The sequence below is a fragment of the Poecile atricapillus genome, chromosome 11 (genome assembly GCF_030490865.1).
Source record: "Poecile atricapillus isolate bPoeAtr1 chromosome 11, bPoeAtr1.hap1, whole genome shotgun sequence".
NCBI lineage: Eukaryota > Metazoa > Chordata > Aves > Passeriformes > Paridae > Poecile > Poecile atricapillus.
The window spans coordinates 582832-610403 of NC_081259.1; the positions used below are offsets into that span (position 1 = coordinate 582832).

General features: G+C 58.7%; 1 protein-coding gene across 1 annotated transcript in view; it reads right to left on the minus strand.

Moving 5' to 3' along the window:
- FRMD5 (FERM domain containing 5) overlaps positions 1–27572 on the minus strand; it is a 67947-nt gene that overhangs the window by 15357 nt on the left and 25018 nt on the right. Inside the window, exon 2 of the mRNA XM_058846492.1 lies at positions 97–201. Coding sequence (XP_058702475.1) covers positions 97–201 — 105 coding nt within the window. The remainder of the gene's footprint in view (positions 1–96; positions 202–27572) is intronic.

Sequence of the window (27572 nt, forward strand, 5' to 3'; positions counted from 1 at the left end):
AACCTGATTCTCTGCCTCACGCTCGGGAGGATTTTCAGCACGAGGGCCAGGCTGAGCCCCGCTCCCCCAGCCCGGGCAGGAGGGGCTCTCTCTCACCCTTTGCTTGTCGGGGTCCACAAAGCGGATGCCGAAGTAATCCTTCTCCAGCAGGTTCAGGTGGTGGCAGAGAAGGTCGAACAGGTACTGGCCCTTGGCATCTCTCTGCAGGACAAAGAGACTCAGCTGCAGCGCAGGGGCGGTGGGGCAGAGCTCGGGGGGACGCGTGTGTGAGGGCTCCGGAGCTTGGGAGGTGACACCACAGCTCCCTGTGGGACGTTTTCAGCTCCAGAACCATCTCCCATCCCACCTGAGGGACAGCTGAGTCACACATGCCCCATGAGAAGGGACAAAAGCCCCCAGGCCTAGCGGGGAATGTCCCGATAGCTCCCCGGGAGGAGGTGCCACACCTGAGCCAGCTGTACAGAGGAGAACATGGCCTGATAAAAAGCATTATCCCACCTGCAGGATCTGCTTCATATCGGCCTCTTTCCTCATCCAAACCCAGCCGGTTGCTAAACCAAGGTCGGTTTGTGTGGCTCCTCATCCCGCCTGTCCCCGGGCTGCTCTCATGGAGAGATTCGGCCTCCACACCCCCAAAACTGCCCCCTTCCCCTGGGGGCTGCAAAGCCCCTGCTGCTTTACAAATGACCCATTAACGCTTTACAAATGATCCATTAACGCTTTACAAATGATCCATTAACGCTTTAGCACTCGGCTTCTCCCAGCGCCGGGACCGCCGAGAGGTTCGCAGCGCTCGGAGAGGAGCGGCTGAGCCCGGCTCCTGCCGCATCCCCGCGATCAAAGGCTGCTCCTGACACCGAGCTGCCTCCTCCTCCCCACAAACACCGCCGATCCATCGCTTCCTGACAAATACACGGAACGCGCCTTTATCTGATCAAACGAGCGCATTATCCCATCAAACAGCGCTCAGAGCGCACAGGCTGCGCTGCGGGAACCCCGCGGGACGGCACCAGCCCCTCCCGGGGAGAGGATCGTGTTTGTGCCATGGATGAGGAGGCTTTTCCCCGGGCTGGCAGCACAAGGAGTGCGGGACAGCACCAGCCCGCTCCCGGGGAGAGGATCGTGTTTGTACCTTGCATCAGGAGGTTTTTCCCCGGGCTGGCAGCACGGGGAGTGCGCTGCGGGTCCCGGCTGGGGCTGTGCCGGTCCCGGGTGCACACCGTGCCCGGGGAGAGAGCGAGTCCTGCCCGAGGAGAGCCGGGCCCGGGGACAGCGTGTCCTGCCCGGGGACAGCGAGTCCTGCCCGGGGACAGCGTGTCCTGCCCGGGGACAGTGAGTCCTGCCCGGGGACAGTGAGTCCTGCCCGGGGACAGTGAGTCCTGCCCGGGGACAGCGTGTCCTGCCCGGGGACAGTGAGTCCTGCCCGGGGACAGTGTGTCCTTCCCGGGGACAGCGTGTCCTGCCCGGGGACAGTGAGTCCTGCCCGGGGACAGTGTGTCCTTCCCGGGGACAGCGTGTCCTGCCCGGGGACAGTGAGTCCTGCCCGGGGACAGTGTGTCCTTCCCGGGGACAGCGTGTCCTGCCCGGGGACAGTGAGTCCTGCCCGGGGACAGTGTGTCCTTCCCGGGGACAGCGAGTCCTGCCCGGGGACAGCTCGTCCCGTCCCCGGCTCCGCAGGGCCCCGGGGAGGGCCCTGGTGGAGCCCGAGCTCGCAGCCCGGCCGAGGTAATTCACAGAAACTGAGGGTGGAAAAGCCCTCCAGGACCATCGAGTCCAACCATCCCTCAGCACTGCCAAGGACACCACCAATCCTTGTCCCCAAGTGCCACATCCACACGGCTTTCAACCCCTCCAGGGATGGGGATTGCCCTTGGCAGCCGTGCCAGGACTGGACAAACCTTTGTACCGGGAAGTTTTGTCAATATCCGACCTGACCCTTCCCTGGCCCAGCCTGAGGCCATCTCCTCTCTGTCCCTGTTCCCTGGGAGCAGAGCCCGGCCCTTCTCGGGGGTCCCTCCTGCTCTCAGGGCGCTGCAGACACCGAGAAGGGCCCCCCTGAGCCTCCTTTGCTCCAGCCCCAGCCCAGCTTCGCCTCTCTCCCCTGGACACAGCACAGCAACAACTCCTGGAGCGAGCCCCGGGGCTTGGGAGCCGCTGCTGGAGCCCGGCCGAGCAGCCCCGCTCCTGGCCCAGCCCTGCAGGGATCCACGGATGCTCGGAAATCATCCCCAGCCAGCCCCCAGGACTGTCAGAGCCACCGGGAGCCACCGCTGCGGGAGGGGACGGGCTGACTCCACAGCCCCAGCATCCTGTCCCTCCGCACCTCCCAGGGATGTGCTCCAGGCTCCTCTCCCTCCCCCTGCCCCAAACCAGCACGGAGCCCGCAGAACGCTCTCCTCTGCGACTTTCACAGGGGAATTGCAGGGAAGGACAAACCAGACACCCCCCAGTGCCTGGAATCTGGTGAAAGTGTGAAACCACGGATGGCATTACAGGGAAAATGCTCCCTCTTTGATCTCTCTAACTTGAATTAAACATATTCTAAATTAATCATTAGCAGAATGTCTTTCAGGAAATTATCTGAACTGCCTTTACAAATCACGACTTAAAAGAGCTCCCATTGCATAACACCGGCTTAAATATTCCATGTTTGGATCTTTACATGTTCTTATAAAACGAGACTCCTGTGTGTCTGACGGTTTTTGAGGTCAGCCTTCGGGGGTGCCCAGGCTGGTGGGGAGACCACGGGCAGCCTCTGGCACTCGCTGCGATGCCACGAGCCAGGCTGGCACTGCGGGCTTGCTCCCAATCCAACACCTGCCAAGGACCTTCAGCATCTGAAGGTGCCAGGGAGGAACTCTTCATCATGAACTCTAGTGACAGACAGGGCTGGATGGGGAATTGGGCAGGAATTGTTCTCTGGGAGGGTGGGGAGGGGCTGGGCTGGGATTCCCAGAGCAGCTGGGGCTGCCCCTGGATCCCTGGCAGTGCCCAGGGCCAGGCTGGATGGGTTTGGAGCAGCCTGGGACAGTGGGAGGTGTCCCTGGGACAATGGGAGGTGTCCCTGCCATGGCTGGGGTGGGATGGGAGGAGATTTAAGGTCTCCAAAGCAGTCGGGGATTCAGCGGTTCTGCCTCGGATCGTCCGGGCCTTGGAGGAGGCAGCGGAGCCCCGGGCAGGACGTGTCTGGGCGCTGTCCCTGCCGCGGATCCCGGCGGGCAGGACGGGACCTGGGGCGCTCCAGGAGCCGCAGGGAGATCCCGCTGGCATTTCCCAGTGCCAAACGCACCAGTGTGATGCGGGTGATGGGAATGCCCGTGCCAGGCTCCCAACATCCTCAGCTTCTCAACAGAGCTCAGCAAACTCCATGTGGGACCCACCTGGCCCCTGCCCTGCAGCCGCTGCTGCCAGCCCGGTGTCCCAGCCCCTCCCAGTGCCCACCAGTGCCCACCACCCGCAGCCTCTGGGGAGATCCACAGGGTGCACCTGCAGGATGATGGAATTTGGCACCAGCTCCTGCGAGAGCCTTGCCCGATGTGCTGCAGAGCAGAACCGGAGCTCTGCGGGCCGGTGGGCACCCTCAGAGCTGTCAAACACTGTCAAACACGTCCCAGGGGACTTCTAAACTTTAAGAAGATTAAAGTAACCTTGCATTCTTTGCTTTTCTAAGCTTCTCAGCCAAAATTAGGGTCATCCACAGATAGAAAAATAAATGAAAAAAAAAAAAAAAGAAAAAGAGAGGGATTTAAAAATGGCAGCTCATCTGAAAATGAACAAAGGGCTCAGTTCAGGCAGGAGCTTCCCGAGAACTCTCTGGGGCAGCGACAGCAGCGCTGTGCAGCACGAGCCTGGCTCTGTCCCCAGGCCTTGGCTGCAGAGCTTGGTGCCACTGCCACTTCCCAAAGCCTTCCCCACGTGCCAGGGATGTTTCTCTCCGTGCTGTCAGGCAGGTGTGGCACAGCACCAAACCAAACACCCCGAAATGTTTTCACTTCCCAGTGCCCGAGCCCCACCCAGTCACCCGGACCTGCCACCTCCACAGGGCCAGCACAGCCAGCACAGCCACCCCCTGTGCCACCCCCTGTGCCACTCCCTGTGCCATCCCCTGTGCCATCCTCTGTGCCATCCCCTGTCCCATCCCCTGTGCCATCCTCTGTGCCATCCCCTGTCCCATCCCCTGTCCCATCCCCTGTGCCATCCCCTGTGCCATCCCCTGTGCCACCCCCTGTGCCACCCCCTGTGCCATCCTCTGTGCCATTCCCTGTCCCATCCTCTGTGCCATCCCCTGTCCCATCCCCTGTGCCATACTCTGTGCCATCCCCTGTGCCATCCCCTGTGCCATCCCCTGTGCCATCCTCTGTGCCATTCCCTGTCCCATCCTCTGTGCCATCCCCTGTCCCATCCCCTGTCCCATCCTCTGTGCCATTCCCTGTGCCATCCCCTGTGCCATTCCCTGTCCCATCCTCTGTGCCATCCCCTGTCCCATCCCCTGTGCCATCCTCTGTGCCATCCCCTGTCCCATCCCCTGTGCCACTCCCTGTGCCATCCCCTGTCCCATCCCCTGTGCCATCCCCTGTGCCATCCCCTGTGCCACCCCCTGTGCCACCCCCTGTGCCATCCTCTGTCCCATCCCCTGTGCCATCCTCTGTGCCATCCCCTGTGTCATCCCCTGTCCCATCCCCTGTCCCATCCCCTGTGCCATCCTCTGTGCCATCCCCTGTGTCATCCCCTGTGCCATTCCCTGTCCCATCCCCTGTGCCACCTCCAGTGCCACTCCCTGTCCCATCCCCTGTGCCATCCTCTGTGCCATCCTCTGTGCCATCCTCTGTGCCATCCTCTGTGCCATCCCCTGTGCTATCCTCTGTGCCACTCCCTGTCCCATCCCCTGTGCCATCCTCTGTGCCATCCCTTGTCCCATTCCCTGTCCCATTCCCTGTCCCATTCCCTGTCCCTGTCCCTGTCCCTGTCCCTGTCCCTGTCCCTGTCCCTGTCCCCCCGTCCCTGTCCTTGTCCCATCCCCAGTGCCATCCCCTGTCCCTGTCCCTGTCCCTGTCCCTGTCCCTGTCCCCCTGTCCCTGTCCCTGTCCCTGTCCCTGTCCCTGTCCCTGTCCCTGTCCCTGTCCCTGTCCCCCTGTCCCTGTCCCCCCGTCCCTGTCCCTGTCCCTGTCCCTGTCCCTGTCCCTGTCCCTGTCCCCCTGTCCCTGTCCCTGTCCCTGTCCCATCCCCAGTGCCATCCCCTGTCCCCACCACAGTATTTGCACTCCTGGGCTCCAGTGCCACTGTCCCCCCAGATTCAGCCCAGGATTTACAGGAGCAATAGCTCAGTGGCTCCTTCCTGCGATATTTGGGTTGGAAATCTCCTCGTGGGCTGCCCACTCGTCCCTGCTCCCTGAGCTTAGGAGGAGATTATTTTTTTAAAGGAAACCGTCAAAAAAAGTCTATTTTACAAAGTGAAGTTTAAGCTTAAGTCTCTTTGGCAGCAACATCTGAGCTGGGAGAGATCAAAGACCCTCCAGCTCCACTGCCAACATGAAGAGATTTTCACCAGCAATTTGACTGCAATATTGTGGTTTAAATGCCTCATTTTCCAAGCGCAGCATCGTGCTGTACGAGCTGGGGATTTATCATCCTCGGACAAAGTTAATGTTGGCTCTGCAGGCAGGGCCAAGCCCCCCTGACTGACAGCTCTCAGCCCTCACAGTGAGCCTGAGCCCCTGTTAAGCCCTGGAATGAGGAGGAAATGGACAAAAATAGGCCTGAGAATATTCCTTTCCAGGCAGGGAATAAACAGCCCAGAAATCCATGAGGACAGAGCTCCGAGGGCTGCGCTGCCTGCACTGCCCAGGGAGGGACAGGACAGGGCTCCCTGTGCCTGCTGTGGCCGGTGGGGCAGGAGAGAGGAGACCTGAGAGCCCGGCCTGAGGGGACTGGGGTGGGCAGGGACCTTAGAGACCACCCAGCCATGGCAGGGACACCTTCCCCTGTCCCAGGGTGTCCCAGCCCCAGTGTCCAGCCTGGCCTGGGACATTCCAGGGATCCAGGGGCAGCCCCAGCTGCTCTGGGCACTGTGCCAGGGCTGCCCACCCTGCCAGGGAACAATTCCTGCCCCAAATCCCATTGAACACTGCCAGTTTGAAGCCGTCCCCTTGTCCTGTTAAGAGAAGAAGATGCTCTGGGAACCATGGGTGACCCACCTGGCCAGCAGAGCCCTGCCCACCCGAGGAGGCTCGGAGGAAGGAAAAGGGCTTTTACATAACTCCAGTGTAATCCTGTTATATTTATAGCATATGCATTTCAGTATTAATTCCCTGTTATCTCTAATCCTTCCTCCTTGCTGACACAGTAATTTCTGTCTTCAAGACTTATCTGGGCAGTTTGATCCAGAAATTTATAAAGCTCTTGAGGAGGAAAGTTCCTAATGAAGGGACCCACGGAGCCTTCAACTCCAGATTATGGAGTCTCGTCTTAATCCTCCGCAGGTGTTCAAACCTCTGTCATGCTGGCGTATGCAGAAAGCTCTCTGCAGCTCCCCACCACCGAACTCCAGCCACTGATGTCCTCATTTAGGGAAGTCTGCAGTGGGACAGCAGTTGAGCCCATTTTAAAATCCGTTAAGAATCAGGAACCTGTGCCAGGAGCACTTACCGGGCTCCCAGCAGCATCTGGGGAGGTTTTATCTCCTGTTTGATGAGTTTTCCTGACAGCTTCCAAGGGCTTTGGAAAAGTTACTCTGTGCTTTGCCCTGAGCTTACCCAGCCCAGCTCTCCAGGCACAGGCACAGCTCCAGCATCAGCAGCAAGAAGCAGGATGTGGCTGGGAAGAGAGCAGAGCCTGCTCTGGTGAGATGTGCTCCCCAGGGGCTGTCCCTGCAGCCTGATGCTGCACAGCTGTTCCCTGGGCAGGGCTGGGAGAGCCCTGAAAGGTGCTGAGCCTCAGCTCCCCCAGCACAGCAAGTCCCTCAATCCATGGATCCATCCATCCATCCATGGATCCATCCATCCATCCATCATCCATCCATCATCCATCATCCATCATCCATCCATCCATCCATCCATCCATCCATCCATCCATCCATCCATCCATCATCCATCCATCATCCATCATCCATCATCCATCCATCCATCCATCCATCCATCCATCCATCATCCATCCATCATCCATCATCCATCATCCATCCATCCATCCATCCATCCATCCATCCATCCATCCATCCATCATCCATCCATCCATCATCCATCCATCATCCATCCATCATCCATCATCCATCCATCATCCATCCATCCATCCATCCATCCATCATCCATCCATCATCCATCATCCATCCATCATCCATCCATCATCCATCCATCCATCCATCATCCATCATCCATCCATCCATCCATCCATCATCCATCCATCCATCCATCCATCCATCCATCCATCCATCCATCCATCCATCATCCATCCATCCATCATCCATCATCCATCATCCATCCATCCATCCATCATCCATCCATCATCCATCCATCCATCATCCATCCATCCATCCATCCATCATCCATCCATCCATCATCCATCCATCCATCCATCCATCCATCCATCCATCATCCATCCATCATCCATCATCCATCATCCATCATCCATCATCCATCCATCCATCATCCATCATCCATCCATCCATCCATCCATCCATCCATCATCCATCCATCATCCATCCATCCATCCATCATCCATCATCCATCCATCCATCATCCATCCATCCATCCATCCATCATCCATCCATCCATCATCCATCCATCATCCATCATCCATCCATCCATCCATCCCAGCAAGGCAGGACATCCCCACCTCCAAACCGTGTCCTGGACGAGCTCCTGGCCGACACCAGCCTGGATGCTGCCCGGGGGCTCACCGAGGATGATGTTCCCCAGGCCTGACAGCTCTGCAGCACGCCAGAGCTCCCCTCCCAGTGACTGATGACACGTCACCTTCCCTCTGCTGCCTCGTAGCTGCTATGAATTACATTTAGGATTTATAAGTCTATAATTGAGAGGCACTGAAAATCTCTCTCCGTAAAGGCAAATTGGTTTTTCCAATAATTCAAACTCCCTTTTTTCATGCACACAGCCTGGAGTGGCTCCATGTGGCTCTTGTTGAATTTGGCACTCCCCTGCCATTAGCATGCAAAAGGCTCTGGGCACAGCCAGCTCTGGTGTGGATTGTTTAGAGGCCAATAAACATGTTCAGGGAGATCATCACAAGGAATGCTGTCTCCTCAGGAAGCCAGCCCTACCTGCTGCGTGCAAGGAAAGCTCTGCTCCTGCAGCCTGGGCTGTCTGGAGCTTCTGGGAACCGGGAGCACTTTGCCAATGGAGCTGGGAAGGGGCTGGAGCCCCAGGAGGGGCTGAGGGAGCTGGGAAGGGGCTGGAGAATTCCTGAGGGAGCTGGGAAAGGGCTGGAGAATTCCTGAGGGAGCTGGGAAGGGGCTGGAGAATTCCTGAGGGAGCTGGGAAGGGGCTGGAGAATTCCTGAGGGAGCTGGGAAGGGGCTGGAGAATTCCTGAGGGAGATGGGAAGGGGCTGGAGAATTCCTGAAGGAATTGGGAAGGGGCTGGAGAATTCCTGAGGGAGCTGGGAAGGGGCTCAGGCTGCAGCAAAGGAGGCTCAGGGGGAATTTCTGGCTCTGCACATGTCCCTGACAGGAAGGGACAGCCGGGGGGGGTCGGGCTCTGCTCGCAGGGAACAGGGACAGGAGGAGAGGGAACGGCCTCAGGCTGGGCCAGGGGAGGCTCAGGGTGGATAAATTCCTTTGTGGAAAAGGCTGTTCAGCCGTGGCCCAGCTTTAGTTTAAAGGACTATCTATAAATGTGGCACTTGGGGACATGGGTTAGTGTGACCTTGACGATCTCAGAGTTATTTTCCAATCTTAACAATTCCATGCCACAGGATTGGTGTCAAATCCTGCTGTAGCCCCCGAGCCCTTGCATTGGGATCTGCTGTGGCTGCAGGAGCTGCAGGGCCTGTGCAGGGTGGACCTGAGCTCCACATTCCCACGGGATCCCAGAGCTGCCAGCCTGGCTCAGCATCCTCCAGTCCAGCAAAGCTGGGTCAGACCTGCTCAAACCAGCAGGCAGGGGACAGACAGCCACGGGGGCTGAGTGAGGCAGGGGGGGCTCACACCTTCTGTTCCCACCCCTGTAACCCCTGGAGAGCTCCAAGAGGCGTTGGGGAGGCCCCTTGGGGCAGAGAATCTGGGGGAATGGTGCTGTGGGAGCAGTGTCCTCTTCCTGAGCTTGCAGGAACGAGCCCTGTGGTCTGTGCTCAGCACTGCTGCACACACAGCCCAGGAAACAGAACAGAGCAAACAGAAATATCAATGTGAGCGTGCCCCTGGCACCCAGAGCAGCAGGCAGCCCTGGCTCTCTTGGCAGCGCTCCCCTCCAGCAGCCGACTGCGGCGCAGGGCTCAGGGGAGGCAAGAAAGAAACTATAAATGCTTCATGAAAAATTCACTTTCCATGAAAGCCAAGTGCGGTGCTGGAAGAAGCAGAGGGCTGAGGGAGCCACAGCCCAGCTCTTCCTCAGCCCTGGTCCTGGCAGAGGGGGGGACAAGGCTGCTGCCACAAACTGTCCCCAAAGCAAGCCCAGTGTCCCCAGGCCACGCTGCCCCAGGGGACACCTCCTGCCCGTGGGGCTGCAGGGCATGCTGAGCATCCCAGGGTGCCAGCAGCCTGGAACGAGGCTCCACAAGTGTCCCCAAACCCCTGTTTTGTAGTACAGAAACCAGGGGAATCATTCAGAGGGAGCCCTCAGGCTGAAGCCCTGGGCAGCAGAGTCGCTCAGGCCCGAGCAAGCAGCTAAATCCCATGGGAGGGGTGTCTCCACCAGAACCAAATTACAGCTTCCCCCAAAGTATTTCCCAGGAAAGACGTGGATCCCTGCAGGCTCCTGAATGGAGTGGGGGAGTGTGTGGGGTGCTCGGCTCATGCTTCCCGACTTAAAACCAGAGCCAAAATAAGACAACAAAAATAAGGGAAAATCCTGCCTGCAAACACAAGGCAGATGCTCAAAGCCCTAATTCAGACTCCAAACTAAGAACAGGTTCAAAAATAATTAATATTTCCATCTCCCAGAATTGCACCTCAAGAATAAAGACCGTCATGCACCGAGAGAGGAGCTTGAGCCTCGTGAGGGAGGCAAACCAGCTTTTATTTGTGCTACAAGAATGACCATATGTGGAATCCTTCTGGGAGACTGCAATCAGCCAGATTAACATGATAATGAACTCTGATTTGCCCAGCCACGGCAAGATCTTTGTCCTGGGAGAAGTGGCACCGCTCCCTGAATATTAACAAGGAGGACTCGGGTTTTTACGGGCAGAGGCAGCGCGGGGCTGCGGGAGGGCTCATCCCCACAGGAGCTGATTTCCAGGGAGGGCTGGGAGCCGCTTGGAGTGGAAATGATCCACACTGAAGAGGGGCAGAGCAGAAAGTTCCCAGTAAATCCGACAGGACCCTGAGCAGCAGATGAGACGCAGAGAGCGCTGGGGATGGAAACTGCACCCCAACATCGTTCCTTTAGCAATAACCCCGGGGGTCACCGGATAACGCTGGGCACGGCACAGGGAACACCTGCCCAGGTGAGAGGAGAGAGCCCAGCCCTGGCCAGAGCAGCCTCCCATGGATGGAAACCCTGGAAAATCGCTGCTGCACTGACCCCAGAGCGGGGCTGGGACGGCTGTGCCAGCTCCGGGCTGCTCTGGCCAGGCTGGGGATGCTGTGCGAGCCAGGGATGCTGCCCAGAAACCACAGCAAGAGCCGCGGTGCTCCCTGCTCCCCTTCCCCCAGCTCAGCGCAGGGAACTGGGATGGGCAGAGGGAAATGCGCCCAGCCCAGCCCGAGCCCTGCAGGGCAGCCTGGCCAAAGGCAGCTCTGCACAGCGCTGGGCACGGACAGGGCAGCACAGAGAGCTTTAGGAGGGGATCTGCAGCCAGGATCCCCCGCAGGGCACCAGACCCGCACAGCCGAGCCAGAGCCCCGTGCGGGAAGGGAACAGCCCCTGTCCCTGTCCCTGTCCCTGTCCCTGTCCCTGTCCCTGTCCCTGTCCCTGTCCCTGTCCCTGTCCCAGTCCCTGTCCCTGTCCCTGTCCCTGTCCCTGTCCCTGTCCCTGTCCCTGTCCCAGCCCCAGCCCCGGCCCCTGTCCCTGTCCCTGTCCTTGGCCTGTCCCTGTCCCTGTCCCTGCCCCTGTCCCTGTCCCTGTCCCTGTCCCTGTCCCTGTCCCTGTCCCTGTCCCTGTCCCTGTCCCTATCCCTGTCCCAGCCCCTGTCCCTGTCCCAGCCCCTGTCCCTGTCCCTGTCCCTGTCCCTGTCCCTGTCCCTGTCCCTGTCCCTGTCCCTGTCCCTGTCCTTGTCCCTGTCCCTGTCCCTGTCCCTGTCCCTGTCCCTGTCCCTGTCCTTGTCCCTGTCCCTGTCCCTGTCCCTGTCCCTGTCCCTGTCCCGAGGACACAGCCCAGGGCAGTGGACAGGGATCCGATCATCCCCTGCCCAGCCCAGCTCCTGCTCTGAACGCTCCAGGCTCGTCAGGCAGCTCCGGGAGCCTGTGCTTCACCCACCACGAGTCTGAGACCAGGAGCACTCAGACAGGAGCCTGGAGCCGAGTCTGACCCTGCCCGTCCCTGCGGCTGCCCAAAGCACCCCGACACCAGCCCAGCGCCACCCCAGTGCCACCACCCCAGTGCCACCAGCCCAGCGCCACCAGCCCAGCGTCACCCCAGTGCCACCACCCCAGTGCCACCAGCCCACTGCCACCACCCCGGTGCCACCAGCCCGGTGCCACCAGCCCGGTGCCAGTCCCTCCTGGCCATACCCAGCTGCTGCTCCATGGAGGGGCCATGGCAGCGCTGCCTCAGCCAGACCAAAAAAACCCCTCCAAAACCCAAGCCAAAAATCCCTGCTTTGCTTCCCAGATGACTCAGAGCCAAGTTGTTTTCCCCCTCCTTTCCGCGCAGATTTTTCTCCCCTAATGAGGATTTCGGGTGAAGGAGAAGCTGACCGGGAGCTGCAGATCGCTGCTGAGCTCGCTCTCCCGCACATCACAGACCCTGCAAATCCACCCGCTCTTTTCTCCGTTAAGGTTTCGGCCGCTCGGGTCCACGCCGGGTATTTACAGCAGGCCGTGCTTTTGGGAAAAGGAAGGGAAGAAAAACTGCTTTGGCTGACGTGGGTTTGTTTCTAAAGGCTGCGGAGACACCGGGAGCAGGCACGGGGAGCGATGCATTTGTCATCTCAGCAAGGCCCTTGCTTTGCCGCTGGGGTTAACGTCTCAAAATACATATTCATTGAAATGCAAATGTCTGCTTTCACCTGGGACCCAACAAAAGCTCTGTGAAGCGAACGCTGACCTTTCCCGTGCCTCCCTATCCCTCCCTGCCTTCCCCTGCACGACAGAGCCTGCGAGGATGGCCAGCAGCGACCTTGCCGGGAAGAAAGCAGCGCCCTGCCAGGACCTGCCGGGCCACGGAACCCTGGAGCTGCCAGGACCTGCCGAGACACAGAATCCTGGAGCTACTAGGAACTGCCGGGTCACAGAACCCTGGAGCTGCCAGGACCTGCCGGGTCACAGAACCCTGGAGCTGCCAGGACCTGCCGGGTCACAGAACCCTGGAGCTGCCAGGACCTGCCGGGTCAGAATCCTGGAGCTGAGGGCCGGATGGGACCGCACAGTCCCCATCCCCCCGTCCCTCCCCGGCCCCAGGGAGGGCTGCTGGCTCTGCTGGGGTCCAGCTGCAGGAACGGGGGGCTGCAGGAACAGGGGGCTGCAGGAACAGGGGGCTGCAGGGACAGGGGGCTGCAGGAGCCCGTCCTGCTGGAGCTGCTGCTTCCCTGCAGCCGCCGGGCTCAGGATGAGCAGCTCCGGCCGGGCGGAGCGAGCCCATGGAGCAGCTCCAGCAGGACCTTCCCAGCTGCACAGGGATGCGGCTTTGCTCAGCTGCTTTTAAAGAAAAGCCCCCAAAAGGCCTCTGTCCTTCCAGTCACACGCCAGTGTCTCACATGACCTTTTCAGCCGGAGCCGAGCGAGCACAAAGCATTCTCTGGGTGCCTGGTCCGGGGGATGATGCTGATGCGGGCTGACATCTCCCGGCACACCCCCGGGACACAGCGCCGGCATTCTGCAGGGAGCACCATGGAACTCCGGGCCCCTGGGCACCCAGCAGGCTCCAGTGCCACCCCAGGGCCAGCCCAGGGTGTCCCCCAGCTCCCCTGGTGAGCCAGAGGTGGCCGGGCAGCGCTGGGGACCGGCCCCGCTGCACACAGAGCACCCCAGGGCTTTGGCACAGCTCTGATTCGGGCAGGATCTGCACTCACAGCTGCAGGAGGGATGTGCCGTCCTCCACGGCCGAGTCTTGCAGGAGCAGAAGGAGAACTGTTATTGCATCCATTTCCCAAGCTGCCCAGCAGGATCCAGCTGCCCGCAGAAAGCCAGAAGCAGGATTACCGCTCTGTTGGTTTTTTCAAACAAGAGCGAGTGACCTTATTTCTGTGTTCTGTCCTGAGCGCTGGCACATCCCTGCCTTGGCTGCATCCCAGTCCCTGGCAGGGGACCCTGGAGGGCTGGGGACTGTCCCCTGCTGCCAGGCACCGGGACACTCGTGCTCTGTGGGGAGATGCTGTTCCGAGCCCCGATGGCTGGGTAAGCTCCAGCCCAGGGGATGAGAACAGTGCCTGGTGCCCACAGGGCTGAGCGCAGCCTCGGGTCACCCAGGGCCTGCCCCTTCCATCCTCTCTTCATGGGAAAGCCATGGGAGAGCCAGGTAAGGGAACACGAGAGCCTCCTGCCACCCCTGCAGCCCTCCCTGCTGGGGAACGGGAGGAGCAGGGCAGCAGCCCACAAAGCCAGCCTGGATTCCTCTCAGCAAAGCCATTTCCACGTTACACTCCGTGAGTAAGAGACCCAAGGCTGCAGGCAGAGCTTTCATCGCTGCAATCCCACTCCCCACGAGCAGCACCCCCAGGCCGAGCCCCACACGGCTCCGAGGGCGGCAGCGAAATCCCAGGAAATCCCAGGAAATCCCAGGAAATCCCAGGTGCCGCTGGAAAGCTGCCTTGATGTTAACGTGTTTACTTTGCACATCAAACCCCACAGAAGAAAGGATTCCAGCTGCACTCCACAAAAGCACCGCGGTTTGACAGAGCAGCACGGCTGAGAGGAGCTGCTGTGGCTCCACAGACACTGGAGGGGACCCAGGAGTGCCCCGAGGGAGGGAGGGGACCCACCAGAGCCCCAGAGCCACACACCAAAGCCATCCCCACCATGGACAAGCCAAGGAGGGACGGAGGGAGGGAGGGGACCCGTCCCAGAGCCATGTGCCAAAGCCATCCCCACCATGGACGAGCCAAGAAGGGACAGAGGGAGGGAGGGGGACCCACCAGAGCCCCAGAGCCATGTGCCAAAGCCATCCCCACCATGGACAAGCCAAGGAGGGACAGAGGGAGGGAGGGGACACACCAGAGCCCCAGAGCCATGTGCCAAAGCCATCCCCACCACGGACGAGCCAAGAAGGGACGGAGGGCAATGCCCCGCTCTGCTGGATGAAGCTGCAGTGGCAGAAGGGCCCGTGGGCTGCAGGGGACAGAGGCTCCAGCTGCTCTGGGGGCACACAGAGCACACTCTGAGCCTCCCTGCTGCTCTGGGGACACACAGAGCACACTCTGAGCCTCCCTGCTGCTCTGGGGACACACAGAGCACACTCTGAGCCTCCCTGCTGCTCTGGGGACACACAGAGCACACTCTGAGCCTCCCTGCTGCTCTGGGGACACACAGAGCACACTCTGAGCCTCCCTGCTGCTCTGGGGACACACAGAGCACACTCTGAGCCTCCCAGCTGCTCTGGGGACACACAGAGCACACTCTGAGCCTCCCTGCAGGCTGGGGCTGGTGGCTGGGGCAGGGCACCAGCACACGGCTCCCGTGCCCAGCCCTGCCCGTGGAGCACGAGGCTCCAGCCCCTCAGTTTAGATCCCAGTCAAAGATGCCCTCTCTGCCCCAGCAGCCCAGCTGGGCACACCCCAGCACCCCCAGGCCCTGCCACGTGTGGCTCAGCCCAAAACCCGTCCTTGCAGCGGGGTCAGGGACAGCCAGGGGCAGCAGAAGGGTCCCAGCTCTCACTGGGCTTTCATTTTAAACTGATATCCAAACCACTGCCGCTCGATAAACCCTCAGTGAATGGCAGGGAGGGCTCCAGGGAGGTCCCAAACGCAGCCCCCCACCCAGAGCACTTGGGGTATTTCTGCTCACGGAAAGAATATGGGAATTGCAGATGGACAGAGTGCCACCAGCCCTGCCAAGCTCTTTAAACAGACCCCAGCAAGCTCAAATTCCTTTATCGCTATTAAAAATCAACTCCTGGCAATGCTAAAAATCAGAGACACAAAAAGAAATTGTCTGAGTTCCACATCTGTCCCAGACAGCCACCCCAGCCAGGGCAGTGACACTGCTTTAAATGCTGCTTAGAGAGAATTTCATATTTAGAGATAAAAATAATCCACAGAAACACAGCCCAGGGCTCTCCCAGGGGCCCAGAAGCAGCTGAGCTGGTTCACAAGCTGAGTTTCAGGCCAGATCTGCGCTGACAGCAGCAGCTCCGGGCCCTGCTGCACCTCCCCAGGACAGGGGCAGCCCCCCGAGCCCCCATCCCATGGGGACCACAGGACATCCCTGGGACCCCAGGACATCCCATGGGGACCCCAGGACATCCCATGGGGACCCCAGGACATCCCCTGGGACCCCGGGACATCCCATGGGGACCCCAGGACATCCCATGGGAACCACAGGACATCCCATAGGGACCCCGGGACATCCCTGTGACCCCAGGACATCCCTGTGACCCCAGGACATCCCTGTGACCCCAGGACATCCCATGGGAACCCAGGACATCCCTGTGACCCCAGGACATCCCCTGTGACCCCGGGACATCCTTGTGACCCCAGGACATCCCATGGGGACCCCGGGACATCCCCTGTGACCCCAGGACATCCCATGGGAACCCAGGACATCCCTGTGACCCCAGGACGTCCCTGTGACCCCAGGACATCCCCTGGGACCCCAGGACATCCCTGTGACCCCGGGACATCCCTGTGACCCCAGGACGTCCCTGTGACCCCAGGACATCCCCCGGGACCCCAGGACATCCCCCGGGACCCCAGGACATCCCATGGGGACCCCAGGACATCCCCCGGGACCCCAGGACATCCCTGTGACCCCAGGACATCCCCTGTGACCCCAGGACATCCCTGTGACCCCAGGACATCCCATGGGGACCACAGGACATCCCCTGTGACCCCAGGACATCCCCCGGGACCCCAGGACATCCCATGGGGACCCCAGGACATCCCTGTGACCCCAGGACATCCCTGTGACCCCAGGACATCCCATGGGGACCCCAGGACATCCCATGGGGACCACAGGACATCCCTGTGACCCCAGGACATCCCTGTGACCCCAGGACATCCCCTGTGACCCCAGGACATCCCTGTGACCCCAGGGCAGGGCAGGGCTCGGAGCACCGACCCTCCCTGCCCCGTGCTGCACGGACTGGCCCTTCCCAGCCGCAGCCCGGCACGGATTACTCGTGTTGCCTTTGTTCCAGCCCAGATGGCCTCGTAAGCTGCCCCAGAGCCCGGATCAGCCGCTGCCAGGGCTTAGGGGAGGAAACTGTGCTGGGACACGTGGCTGGAGCTGGGGCTGAGCATCCCAAAGGGAATGCTGGACATCCCAAAGGGAACTCTGAGCACCCCAAAGGGAACCCTGAGCACCCCAAAGGGAACTCTGAGCACCCCAAAGGGAACCCTGAGCACCCCAAAGGGAACTCTGAGCATCCCAAAGGGAACACTGAGCACCCCAAAGGGAACTCTGAGCACCCCAAAGGGAACTCTGAGCACCCCAAAGGGAACACTCAGCACCCCAAAAGGAACTCTGAGCACCCCAAAGGGAACTCTGAGCACCCCAAAGGGAACACTGAGCATCCCAAAGGGAACTCTGAGCATCCCAAAGGGAACTCTGAGCATCCCAAAGGGAATGCTGGACATCCCAAAGAGAATGCTGGACATCCCAAAAGGAACTCTGAGCACCCCAAAGGGAACTCTGAGCACCCCAAAGGGAACCCTGAGCACCCCAAAGGGAACCCTGAGCACCCCAAAGGGAACCCTGAGCACCCCAAAGGGAACACTGAGCACCCCAAAGGGAACACTGAGCATCCCAAAGGGAACACTGAGCACCCCAAAGGGAATGCTGGACATCCCAAAGGGAACTCTGAGCACCCCAAAGGGAATGCTGGACATCCCAAAGGGAACTCTGAGCATCCCAAAGGGAACTCTGAGCACCCCAAAGGGAACCCTGAGCACCCCAAAGGGAACTCTGAGCACCCCAAAGGGAACCCTGAGCACCCCAAAGGGAACACTGAGCATCCCAAAAGGAACTCTGAGCACCCCAAAGGGAACACTGAGCATCCCAAAAGGAACTCTGAGCACCCAGCAGTGCCTCGGGGAGCACAGAGCTCCTCCTGCCCTGCCCTCCTGCAGGGACCCATCTGCCAGTGCTGCCCATTCTGCCAATGGCACAACAGGCTCAGCCCCTGAGGGAACAGCTCCCATCCCTAAAGCCCAGGGTTAAAACCCCTGCTGTCACCTGTGTGGCAACACCTGGGCTGAGCTCAGAACTCGAGAGGGGAAAGAGCAAGCTGGGCGAGTCTGGCACTGGGCAAACTGAACATTCAGACCCTTAAGTACAATGAAATAAAGGAGATGAGGGCTGTAGAGTCATGCAAACATTTATGTTGGGAAAGCCCTTCAGGAGCATCGAGTCCAACCCTTCCCCCAGTCCTGGGATGGAACTGAACACTCTGGCCCCTGAGCTTATTTAAAAACAGAGGCCTGCAGAGGCAATAAAAATGATCACAGTAATGAAGCCATTGTGCCTGCACTATCACAATGGATTATCTCAGGCCCGACAGAAGATGAGGAAAAGTCTCCCTTTACTCAGCGAGTCAGGAGTGCTGCCAGGACGGGAGTTCCATCAGAAACATTCCTTTCCTCCCTGGGGAGCCGCCACCTTCCCCCAGCACGGGGCTCCTGCTGCAGAAATGTTCTTTTTCCATTCTCCCTGCTGCCAGCTGCTCCTCTGTCCCAGCTGTCACCACGTCCCAGGAGCCTCTGGCTCCTCTCCAAAGGGCACCGTGGTGGCTGCAGGGGACTCTCCAGGTTTGCTGTGCCAGCATCAGCCCAGCTCCTCTGCCCCAAACCAGGGGTGCTCCCCCTCCACCTGCTCTGCCAGGGACAAGGGAAATGAGACAGCACCTCGGGCACGGCTGAGCTGCCAGAGAGGAGAAATCCTCCTGTCCCAGGCCTCGGGCACCACCAGGGCTCCCGGGAGAGCTCCGGGCTGAGCCGTGACTCAGCTCTGACCCAGCAGCTCCACATCCACAGTGTGAGAGAGCAGAGGGAAACAGGAGCCCCAACAAGAGGAAACAGCAGAGAAACCCCTCTCCTTTAGGCACAGACAAGCAGGAGCATCTCAGAAGCTTCCCAGCACGGCTCCATCCTGGATGTCCTCAGAACTGAGACATCTGGGCCCTCCCCAGAGGATGTTCTCCTGAATTAAAGCCTCTCCTGGCTGGGATCTGCACAGCTCAGAGCAGCAGCTGGGCCAGCAGTTGATTGTGGATTTTCACCCACTGGAGCAGCCAGAGCAGGGGGAGAGCACCTGAATTCAGCCTGGAGAAGGCTCTGGGGAGACCTTGAAGCTGGAGAGGGACTGGGGACAAGGGATGGAGGGACAGGACTCAGGGAATGGCTCCCAGTGCCAGAGGGCAGGGATGGGTGGGATATTGGGAATTGGGAATTCCTGGCTGGGAGGGTGGGCAGTGCCTGGCACAGCTGGGGCTGCCCCTGGATCCCTGGGATGTCCCAGGCCAGGCTGGACACTGGGGCTTGGAGCAGCCTGGGACGGTGGGAGCTGTCCCTGCCCACCCAAACCAATCTGCAGGAAATCGGTAAAAAATCCAATTCCAGCTAAGCTCAGCTCCCCCCTCATCGTTAATTGCCAGCAATCAGCAGTTCCTGGGTGCAGAGCCCCTTTCCCTGCCCAGCTGCCCCACTCCAGAGCAGCAGCAGCACCCTGGAGCTCCTTCCCCTCCCACACATCTTGTGGCACCGAGTGAATTTCCGATTATTCACGTTCAAAGGGCGCCTCAGCCCCCCTCGGCAATATTTACCTCCCTTAATTAAAGATGGCAGCAATAAACATGAAATATGGACAAAAGGAGATTTTAATAAATGCTGCCTCAGGGAGCCCAGAGCCAGCCTGGAAACTCTTCATATCTGTGGCTGCATTGTTATGGAATTCAAACAATATAGTGCCACATAAAAGCAATATTAAAAATAATTATCATAAATTAGGCTCGGGTAGGCTGGAAGCCCCAGGTGGAGGGGGGGAAGCGCCTTCCCACAGGTTTTTGAGGGAAAGCCACGTGCCTGCCTCGTATCTGCTCCATCTGACAGGAGAGCCCAACGCTGGCACCGCCTCCCAGCACAATAAATAACAATAAACACTTCTCTGCCTCCCATTCCCGCTCTCAGCTCTGCATTTCAAGGTGGCCAAACCGGAAATAATTAGTTAGTGCCTAATTAGTTTTCCCCTACCCTGTGGAGAAAGGACCCAGCTCCCAGTCAGCATCCAAAGGCAGAATTCAAATATTTGCATTCAGGAAGACAAAACTCTTGGCAAAGTCCAGGTTTAAGCATTTAAATTGGAATTTCTTTGGGACAGGGACTTTGGGCACTTCAGGGTTCTGCAGAAACTCATCTTCCACCTCTACAGGCGCAGCCTGATGGAAAACAGGCTCTGGCAATAAATAAGGATGAATGTCCTCATGGGCAAACCCCATCCTCTGACCCTGATCCAATGAAGGGCCCTCTGACAGCAGAGAACTGGCACCAAAATTGGTGAAAAATGAACCCTGTCAAATCTGTTTGAGCTTTTGATGAGTTTGAAAATTGGTTAATAAAGGCAAGAGTGCCAATTTAATAGATTTAGATTCTGGCAGACACTTAACCTGGTATCGCATGACATTTTGATTAAAAATTAGAATGATACAAGAGCAACATGACACGCACTAACAGGATTAAAAGCTGGCTGCAATGCAATTAGGATCCTGCAACTGCTGGGTGGTTTAACAGGGATCCTTGGGAAAATGGGTCCAGTTCCCAAGATTTTAAGCAAAAAAGCCACGAGAAGCCGAAGCGGGGCTGTGCAGTTGGCAGAGAACAGGGAGCAGGTCACTGGGACAGAGCAGCTGGAACTGTGAATTAAATGCAAGTTAAAAATCAACATCCAAGCTGTGGCTGCCCAACCCCTGGAACGTTCCAGGCCGGGTTGGATGGAGCTTGGAGCAGCCTGGGACAGTGGAAGGTGTCCCTGCCCCAGGTGAGCTCTCAGGTCCCTTCCAACCCAAACCATTCCGGGTTCTGTGATTTTCTCTCTGCCAAGCAAAGTTCTCCCACCTGGGAATGGGAAGAATCTGCCTCCATCCTCTCGCTTCCCCAGATACAGCCACTGTTCCCCAGGTTAAAAATCCCTGGATCAGGAGCTCCCCAGCGCTGCCAAGGCCACCAGCAGCCCTGTCCCCAGTGCCCCCCGTGTCACAGCCGCTGCCAAGGCCACCAGCAGCCCTGTCCCCAGTGCCCCCCGTGTCACAGCTGCTGCCAAGGCCACCAGCAGCCCTGTCCCCAGTGCCCCCCGTGTCACAGCCGCTGCCAAGGCCACCAGCAGCCCTGTCCCCGGTGCCCCCCGTGTCACAGCTGCTGCCAAGGCCACCAGCAGCCCTGTCCCTGGTGCCACACGGCCTCCAGCCCCCCGTGTCACAGCTGCTGCCAGGGGTCTGAGCTGCTCCTCCCCTGCCTTCCCTGGGAATATTTCATGGGAATTTTGCCCTGCTGCCCTTTCCAGAGCTCCACGCTGCACGAGCAGCACTCAACTGACTGCAGCAAGATGATTAATTCCATCCTGCCTTCCTGCAAAGAGCCACAGACGGCTCCAGTTCCACCCAGACTCAGCTATTTTGAAGTCACCAGATAACTCTGACTTCTAATTTTATCTTTTGAATGAAATAAGCCAAAAAGCCCCACAAGATGACAGGCGTGCATTACCAAGAGCGTGTGATAAACCAGGCCCCTGGCTTTTGGGGAATTTGAATTAGACAAAGAGAGACAAAACCTCCATCTTTCCCCTTAGTAAATTCTTCCCACAGCTTTAACACTTTCTGCTAAAGTAACACTCAGTCCTGCCAACGTTACACCAACGTCACCCCCGTGACCAGATCTGCTGGTATTTTGGGGACTAACCAGGATTAAAACCACATTTAACGCCTGGTTTCTCCCCCAAATCCCTCTACCTCCTTCCACCTCAAGTGAACTTGTAAAATCACCCTTTCTAGTCTCCTGTTTTTTGCTTTTTGTTGTTCAGTGCAGTAGTCACTGGGGCTGGATGAACAGCCTGGCTCCAGCAGCCGTCCCAGATCCCTCCAGGTGCCTTAAAACACAATGTGCAAATTTAGGTAGGAAAAAAGGCCAAGGTTTTGCCCATTTTAGCATCAGAGCCCAACACCCTGCTCACCCCTGGCCCTGTCACCACCCCCACATGTGCAGCAGCGCCGTCCCCGAGCCGTGTGCCGGGAGCAGCGACCAGGAGAGCCAGGGCACCGCTCGTCACGCCGATGCTTTTTGACTAATTACTGCTATAAAAAGCAAAAAGCTGTCAGAGAGAATTATTCAGCTTCTGCAAGAGTGAAACAGAGACGCATCTGAGAGGAAATGGTGCCCCTTCAGACTCCAGTGGTGCCTGCAAGGATTAACTCAACCCTGGCAGCACCTACTGAGGACAGTGTTCACTGCACCCATCCCAAAATGCTCCAGATGCAGAAATGGGGTGGAAAGCAGCTCATGGTGCAGGAGAGGCTTGGGGAGCAGGGGTTCTGCATTCCAACCACAGAGCCACAGGATGGTTTGGGTTGGGTGGGAAGGGACATCAAAGCCCCCCCAGTGCCACCCCTGCCATGGCAGGGACACCTCCCACTGTCCCAGGCTGCTCCAACGTCCAACCTTGTCCTTGTCAGAGCAGAAATGATGGAAACTTGATGAAAAAACTCCTTCCCAGCGTTTTTATTGCACCCATACCTGGTGTCTTTACACTCTCCTGACTCCACAGCACACTTCACCTGATTGTCCATCAGCACCACCTTTTAATTCCACCGGTGGAAGCATTGTTCTGAGACAGCACCCCCAACAATCCAGGATCCAGGTAAATCCTAACGCAGTTCTGGGGAGGCAGGCCAGCTCTCAGCCCTGCCACAGCACTCCCCATCCTCCTCACAGCACGGCCAGCAAAGCCCAGCTGCACCAGAGGCAGAGCTTGTCCAAAAATCTCCGTCCCTCCTTGCTGGTGTGTGCCTGAGGTGTGCTGTGGCTCTGCACCTCTGCTCCCTCCAGCCTCCTCCAGACCTGCCGTGGCAGCCCCTTGCCTCAAAACCTCAAAACCAGGCTCAGAGCAGCGTGGGCAGAGTAACCCAGAAATCCCTCAAAACCAGAGGTTTTGGACAGGAATTTTTAACAGGAACTAACCATCCACTAATTGTCCTGGGGCAAAAAAAACCCCACAGTGAGCTCATTTTTGGCTGAGCTGTTTCTGACCACAAAATCTCTTTCGTGTCACGGCCTCTTCTCCTTCTTCCACTGACTTGGGTTTCCAATTTGTTCATTCCAAAGCCTCTCTTTGTGTTTGCATTTAAATTTTCACCTCCACTGATTTCCCAAGCAAAAAAAAAAAACATTGGATGAGGCAGGAGCGGAGGAATCCTGCAGAGGCACACGGGGCTGTGGCACAGCTGGGTCCAGCAGAGCCTGCCAGTGCTGCTCCAGCTCTGAAATCAGTTCCTGAGCACAGGAGCATCCAGCACCCAGGGCATCTCCATCCCTGCACCAGGGAATGTCCCAGGCCAGGCTGGACAGGGCCTGGAGCCGCCAGGTGTGGCACGAGGTGTCCCTGCCCATGGCAGGGGTGGAATCAGATGGGCTCCAAGGTCTCTTCTGTGGTGGGAGCACCCACAGCAATCACGTTCTCCGCCCTTTTTCACTTCTCATTTATCCACTTTATCCCATCTATGAGTTTTTCTTCGTGGTTTGAAGGTAAATCTTTGCTGGGCTGAAGGAGCTGCTGCTGTGAGCTCCTCTCTGTTCTCCAACACAGAAAGAACACCACCGGGAGATTTTGCTTTCCACGGAGCTCTGTCACTCAGGTAACAACGTGGATTGATCCCAGGCTCAAGGCAGGCTCTGGGGCAGCTCCCTCAGGCACCAGAGGGCTCGGACAGGAGCTGCTGCAGATGGGCACTCACGGCAAGAGGCAGCAGAGGCACAGACAGATGTTATCTGTCTGTCAGGATTGGTGACTGCAAGAACAGCCCCAGAAGGAAGCCCCGGTGTAAGCCCTGCCTGTGGGATGTGCAGAGACATCCAGCCCTCAGGGCAGCTCCGTGGCCTCCTCTGCTCAGCTCCGTGTCCTGCTGAGGCTGCTGGGCTGGGCCAGCTCTGCAGGTGGGGTCTCACCTGAGAGGGGCAGGATCCCCCCTCCATCCCTGCTGCCCTCCTGGGGGCTCAGCCCGGGACACGGGGCTGGCTCTGGCCACAGGAGCTGGCCCTGCACAGCCCTCCTGGCCGGGCTGGGAGGCTCGGGCTGGCCGAGGAAGGTGAGGATCCCGGGGACACGGCACAAAGAGACGGGAATGCTCTGGAACCCACACTGCCTGGCAGCCAGCATCGTGTGAGAGGTGACACGGCCAGCATCCCTAAATGCCTCCACAGGGAGAGAATATCAGCCACTAAAGGGCTCTTCAATCAAGGGAAGAGAGGCAGCACAGCCCCAGCCCCCAGGGGCTGGAGCAGACGCACTTGGATTAGGAACAAGATGCAGTTTTTAAAAAGAAGAGCAATTAAGTAGCGGAATAAACTGCCCTGGGGGTGGTGAATCCCCCAGCTCACAGTGCTGTGGAGAGGAGCTCTGCTCCAACACGGGCTCAAAACACAGCCCTGGATCCCACACTGCTGCCAGCTCCCACAGCCCCAGCAGCAGCCTGGGCTCCTGGAGCCCAGACACCACCAGGACAGGTCCCAGGACAGCTCCTGCAGCTCACCAGGACTGTCCCTGGCACAGCACAGGTACCAGGACAGCTCCTGCAGCTCACCAGGACTGTCCCTGGCACAGGACAGGTCCCAGGACAGCTCCTGCAGCTCACCAGGACTGGCCCTGGCCCAGCACAGCTCCCAGGACAGCTCCTGCAGCTCACCAGGACTGTCCCTGGCCCAGCACAGGTCCCAGGATGATCCCTGGCCCAGCACAGCTCCCAGGATGATCCCTGGCACAGCACAGCTCCCAGGATGATCCCTGGCACAGCACAGGTCCCAGGATGATCCCTGGCACAGCACAGGTCCCAGGATGATCCCTGGCACAGCACAGGTCCCAGGATGATCCCTGGCCCAGCACAGCTCCCAGGATGATCCCTGGCACAGCACAGGTCCCAGGATGATCCCTGGCACAGCACAGGTCCCAGGATGATCCCTGGCCCAGCACAGCTCCCAGGATGATCCCTGGCACAGCACAGCTCCCAGGACTGTCCCTGGCACAGCACAGGTCCCAGGATGATCCCTGGCACAGCACAGGTCCCAGGATGATCCCTGGCACAGCACAGCTCCCAGGATGATCCCTGGCCCAGCACAGGTCCCAGGATGATCCCTGGCACAGCACAGCTCCCAGGATGATCCCTGGCACAGCACAGCTCCCAGGATGATCCCTGGCACAGCACAGCTCCCAGGATGATCCCTGGCACAGCACAGGTCCCAGGATGATCCCTGGCACAGCACAGCTCCCAGGATGATCCCTGGCACAGCACAGCTCCCAGGATGATCCCTGGCACAGCACAGCTCCCAGGATGATCCCTGGCACAGCACAGGTACCAGGACTGTCCCTGGCCCAGCACAGCTCCCAGGATGATCCCTGGCACAGCACAGGTCCCAGGATGATCCCTGGCACAGCACAGGTCCCAGGATGATCCCTGGCACAGCACAGGTCCCAGGACAGCTCCTGCAGCTCAGCCCTGGCTTCAGTGTCCTGATCTGCAGCACAGCTCTGCAGGAGCCTCTGTTGTGACCCACGGCCCCATCCCTGGGAGTGGCCATGGCCAGGCTGGATGCACTTGGAGCACGCTGGGGTAGTGGAGCTGTGCCTGCTCCTGTGAGGTTCCCTCATGGAACTGGATCAGCTGTAGGGTCCCTTCCCACCCAAACCATTCCAGGATTCCATGGCCACCCCTGGCACAGGTGCTGGCACACGGCTTCCGAGCAAAGAGCCAAAGAGAGGGAGAGGTGGGGAGGCAGCCTGTGGTACCCAGCCCTCTCCACCACTGATTTCCACAGAAACAGATTTTTAAACAAAGCCAGACGATCCAATTTGCAGTAAATTTTCCCTCTGGAGCCAGCTCTCCGTGGCCAGGCAGTGCCAGCACGGGCTTGCCTTGGGGAAGGGTGGATGTGCGGGAAAGGAGGCAGGAATAAACGGGGACACTTTGTGAAAAGGATGGAGCATGGCAGCTGGGGAAGGCTCTGCTGATGGTTTCACATGCAAATGCCCCGGGCCCAGGGTGTGAGGGAGCGTTAATGTGAGGAGCAGCTGGGAGCATCGCTGGAGGATGCCATCGCCATGGCAACGGGACCAACCACACGGATCAAGGACACGATTCCATTGTCCGAGCGCCGAGGATTTTTTAGCCCGGTTCCTAGGGACTGCGTGTTAATAACAGTTGCATCCTATTTATCCTGGGCCTTTATTGTCTCCGTAATGAACTCTCCAGGAAAACCTGGAGAGCGTTTCCTCGGAGGCTCCGCGCCAGAAACGCGACTCCGAGTTAAGTGGTTTGCTTCGCTGGCAATTCCCTGCCATGCCCACACGCTTTGAAATCCAGAGCAGGCTGATTAACTATTAATAACAGGGCACTGACAAACCACACATCCTGCCCCACTTTGTGCCACTTGTTCCGGAGCTCTCGCCGTGGCTGCGGGGACGCTCCTCACCCCGCCGTGCCTGGGACACACCATGGACACCCCTGTGCCCTGTCCTGGCACTGCCTGAGGCCTCAGGGCTGCACATCCCCGTGCTTTGGGTGGATCAGCTGAGCTGCATGATGATGATGATGATGATGGTGATGATGATGATGATGATGAATGACAGGGCACGGCTGTGTGTGCCCACAAACCCTCCCAGTGCCCCTCAAGGATAACGCCACATCCACGTGAGTGAAGCCTGGGATTACTTTCCTACTTACACATGGCTCTCCAATGATCTTGGAGGTCTTTTCCCACAAAAATGATTCCATGATTGTGTTAAATACATTGATATTATTACTGTGCTGTTCAATTATTTCCTGCAGAGCAGGAAGCCTTGGCTGGCCCCAGTAAGGTCTGGCTCCAGCAAATCCAACCCCTGGTCCTTCGGCATCCCAGTGCCACCACAGCTGCTGAAATGTGCCATGAAACCAGGGACCTCCAAGGTGAGCAGGTCCTGGGAGCCCAGAGCAGCCCCAGGCAGGCAGAGGGAGGGATCCAGCATTGCTTTGGGAGCTCTGAGCACAGGAGCACAGGAGCAGCACCCACGCTGCCCTTGCTCGGTGTTTATTGCAGCCCTGAGCCCTTCCAGGACGGATTCTGTTGGATGAGCGTGACCTGGCCACCCTCTCTTTGGTGTCTGGGCAGGAGCACGGATGTCACCCTGCAGCACTGAAGGTGCCACCCCTGCTCAGAGCAGGGAAGCTGCTCCTGGATGGGGCTGTCAGTTTTCCCTGCGGATCTGCCGCTCACGGCTCCTTCCCAGTGTGGGAGGAGAGGGAAATGGGGTGAGGGCACGCCCAGCTCAGCTCAGGACGGAGCTGCTGTGAGCTGGGGATGCTTTCACCCCGTTTCACTCCCTCCCACCCGCTCCTGGCTGAGCTGGAGCTGTGGTCACTCTGTGCTGTCACTTTGAATCCCAGTGGCTGCTGCAGCCCTGAGGATGAGGAATCAGCAAACCAAACCCGCAGCAAGCAGGGGCTGCCAAGCCCAGCTCTGCAGCTCCTCTCCCTCTGTGCAGCCCAGCTGCTCCCAAATCCTGGGATTTACCACCTCTGCCCTGGCCAGGAAGAAATTCCTCCTGGTGCCAAACCCGAATCTTCCCCTGGCACAGCTTCAGGCTGTGTCCTCTTGTCCTGTCAAATTTCATCGTGTTCTGCACAGCTCCCAGTCCCAGTGATCACCACATTCCAGTGTGACTCTCCCAGGCACAGGAACCAAGCAGCAGCCCCGGTTTCCATTCATCTTTTGCCATCAATGTTATCCCTCCCCAGCACTCCCAGCTTCCCACTCCCCGAGCGGCCCACGCCAGCCGTGGCAAACAAGCCAGCCCTCCAAACACACACAGAAGTTTTCTTTTCTTCTTTAACCAACAACCACTGTCACTAAACCCTC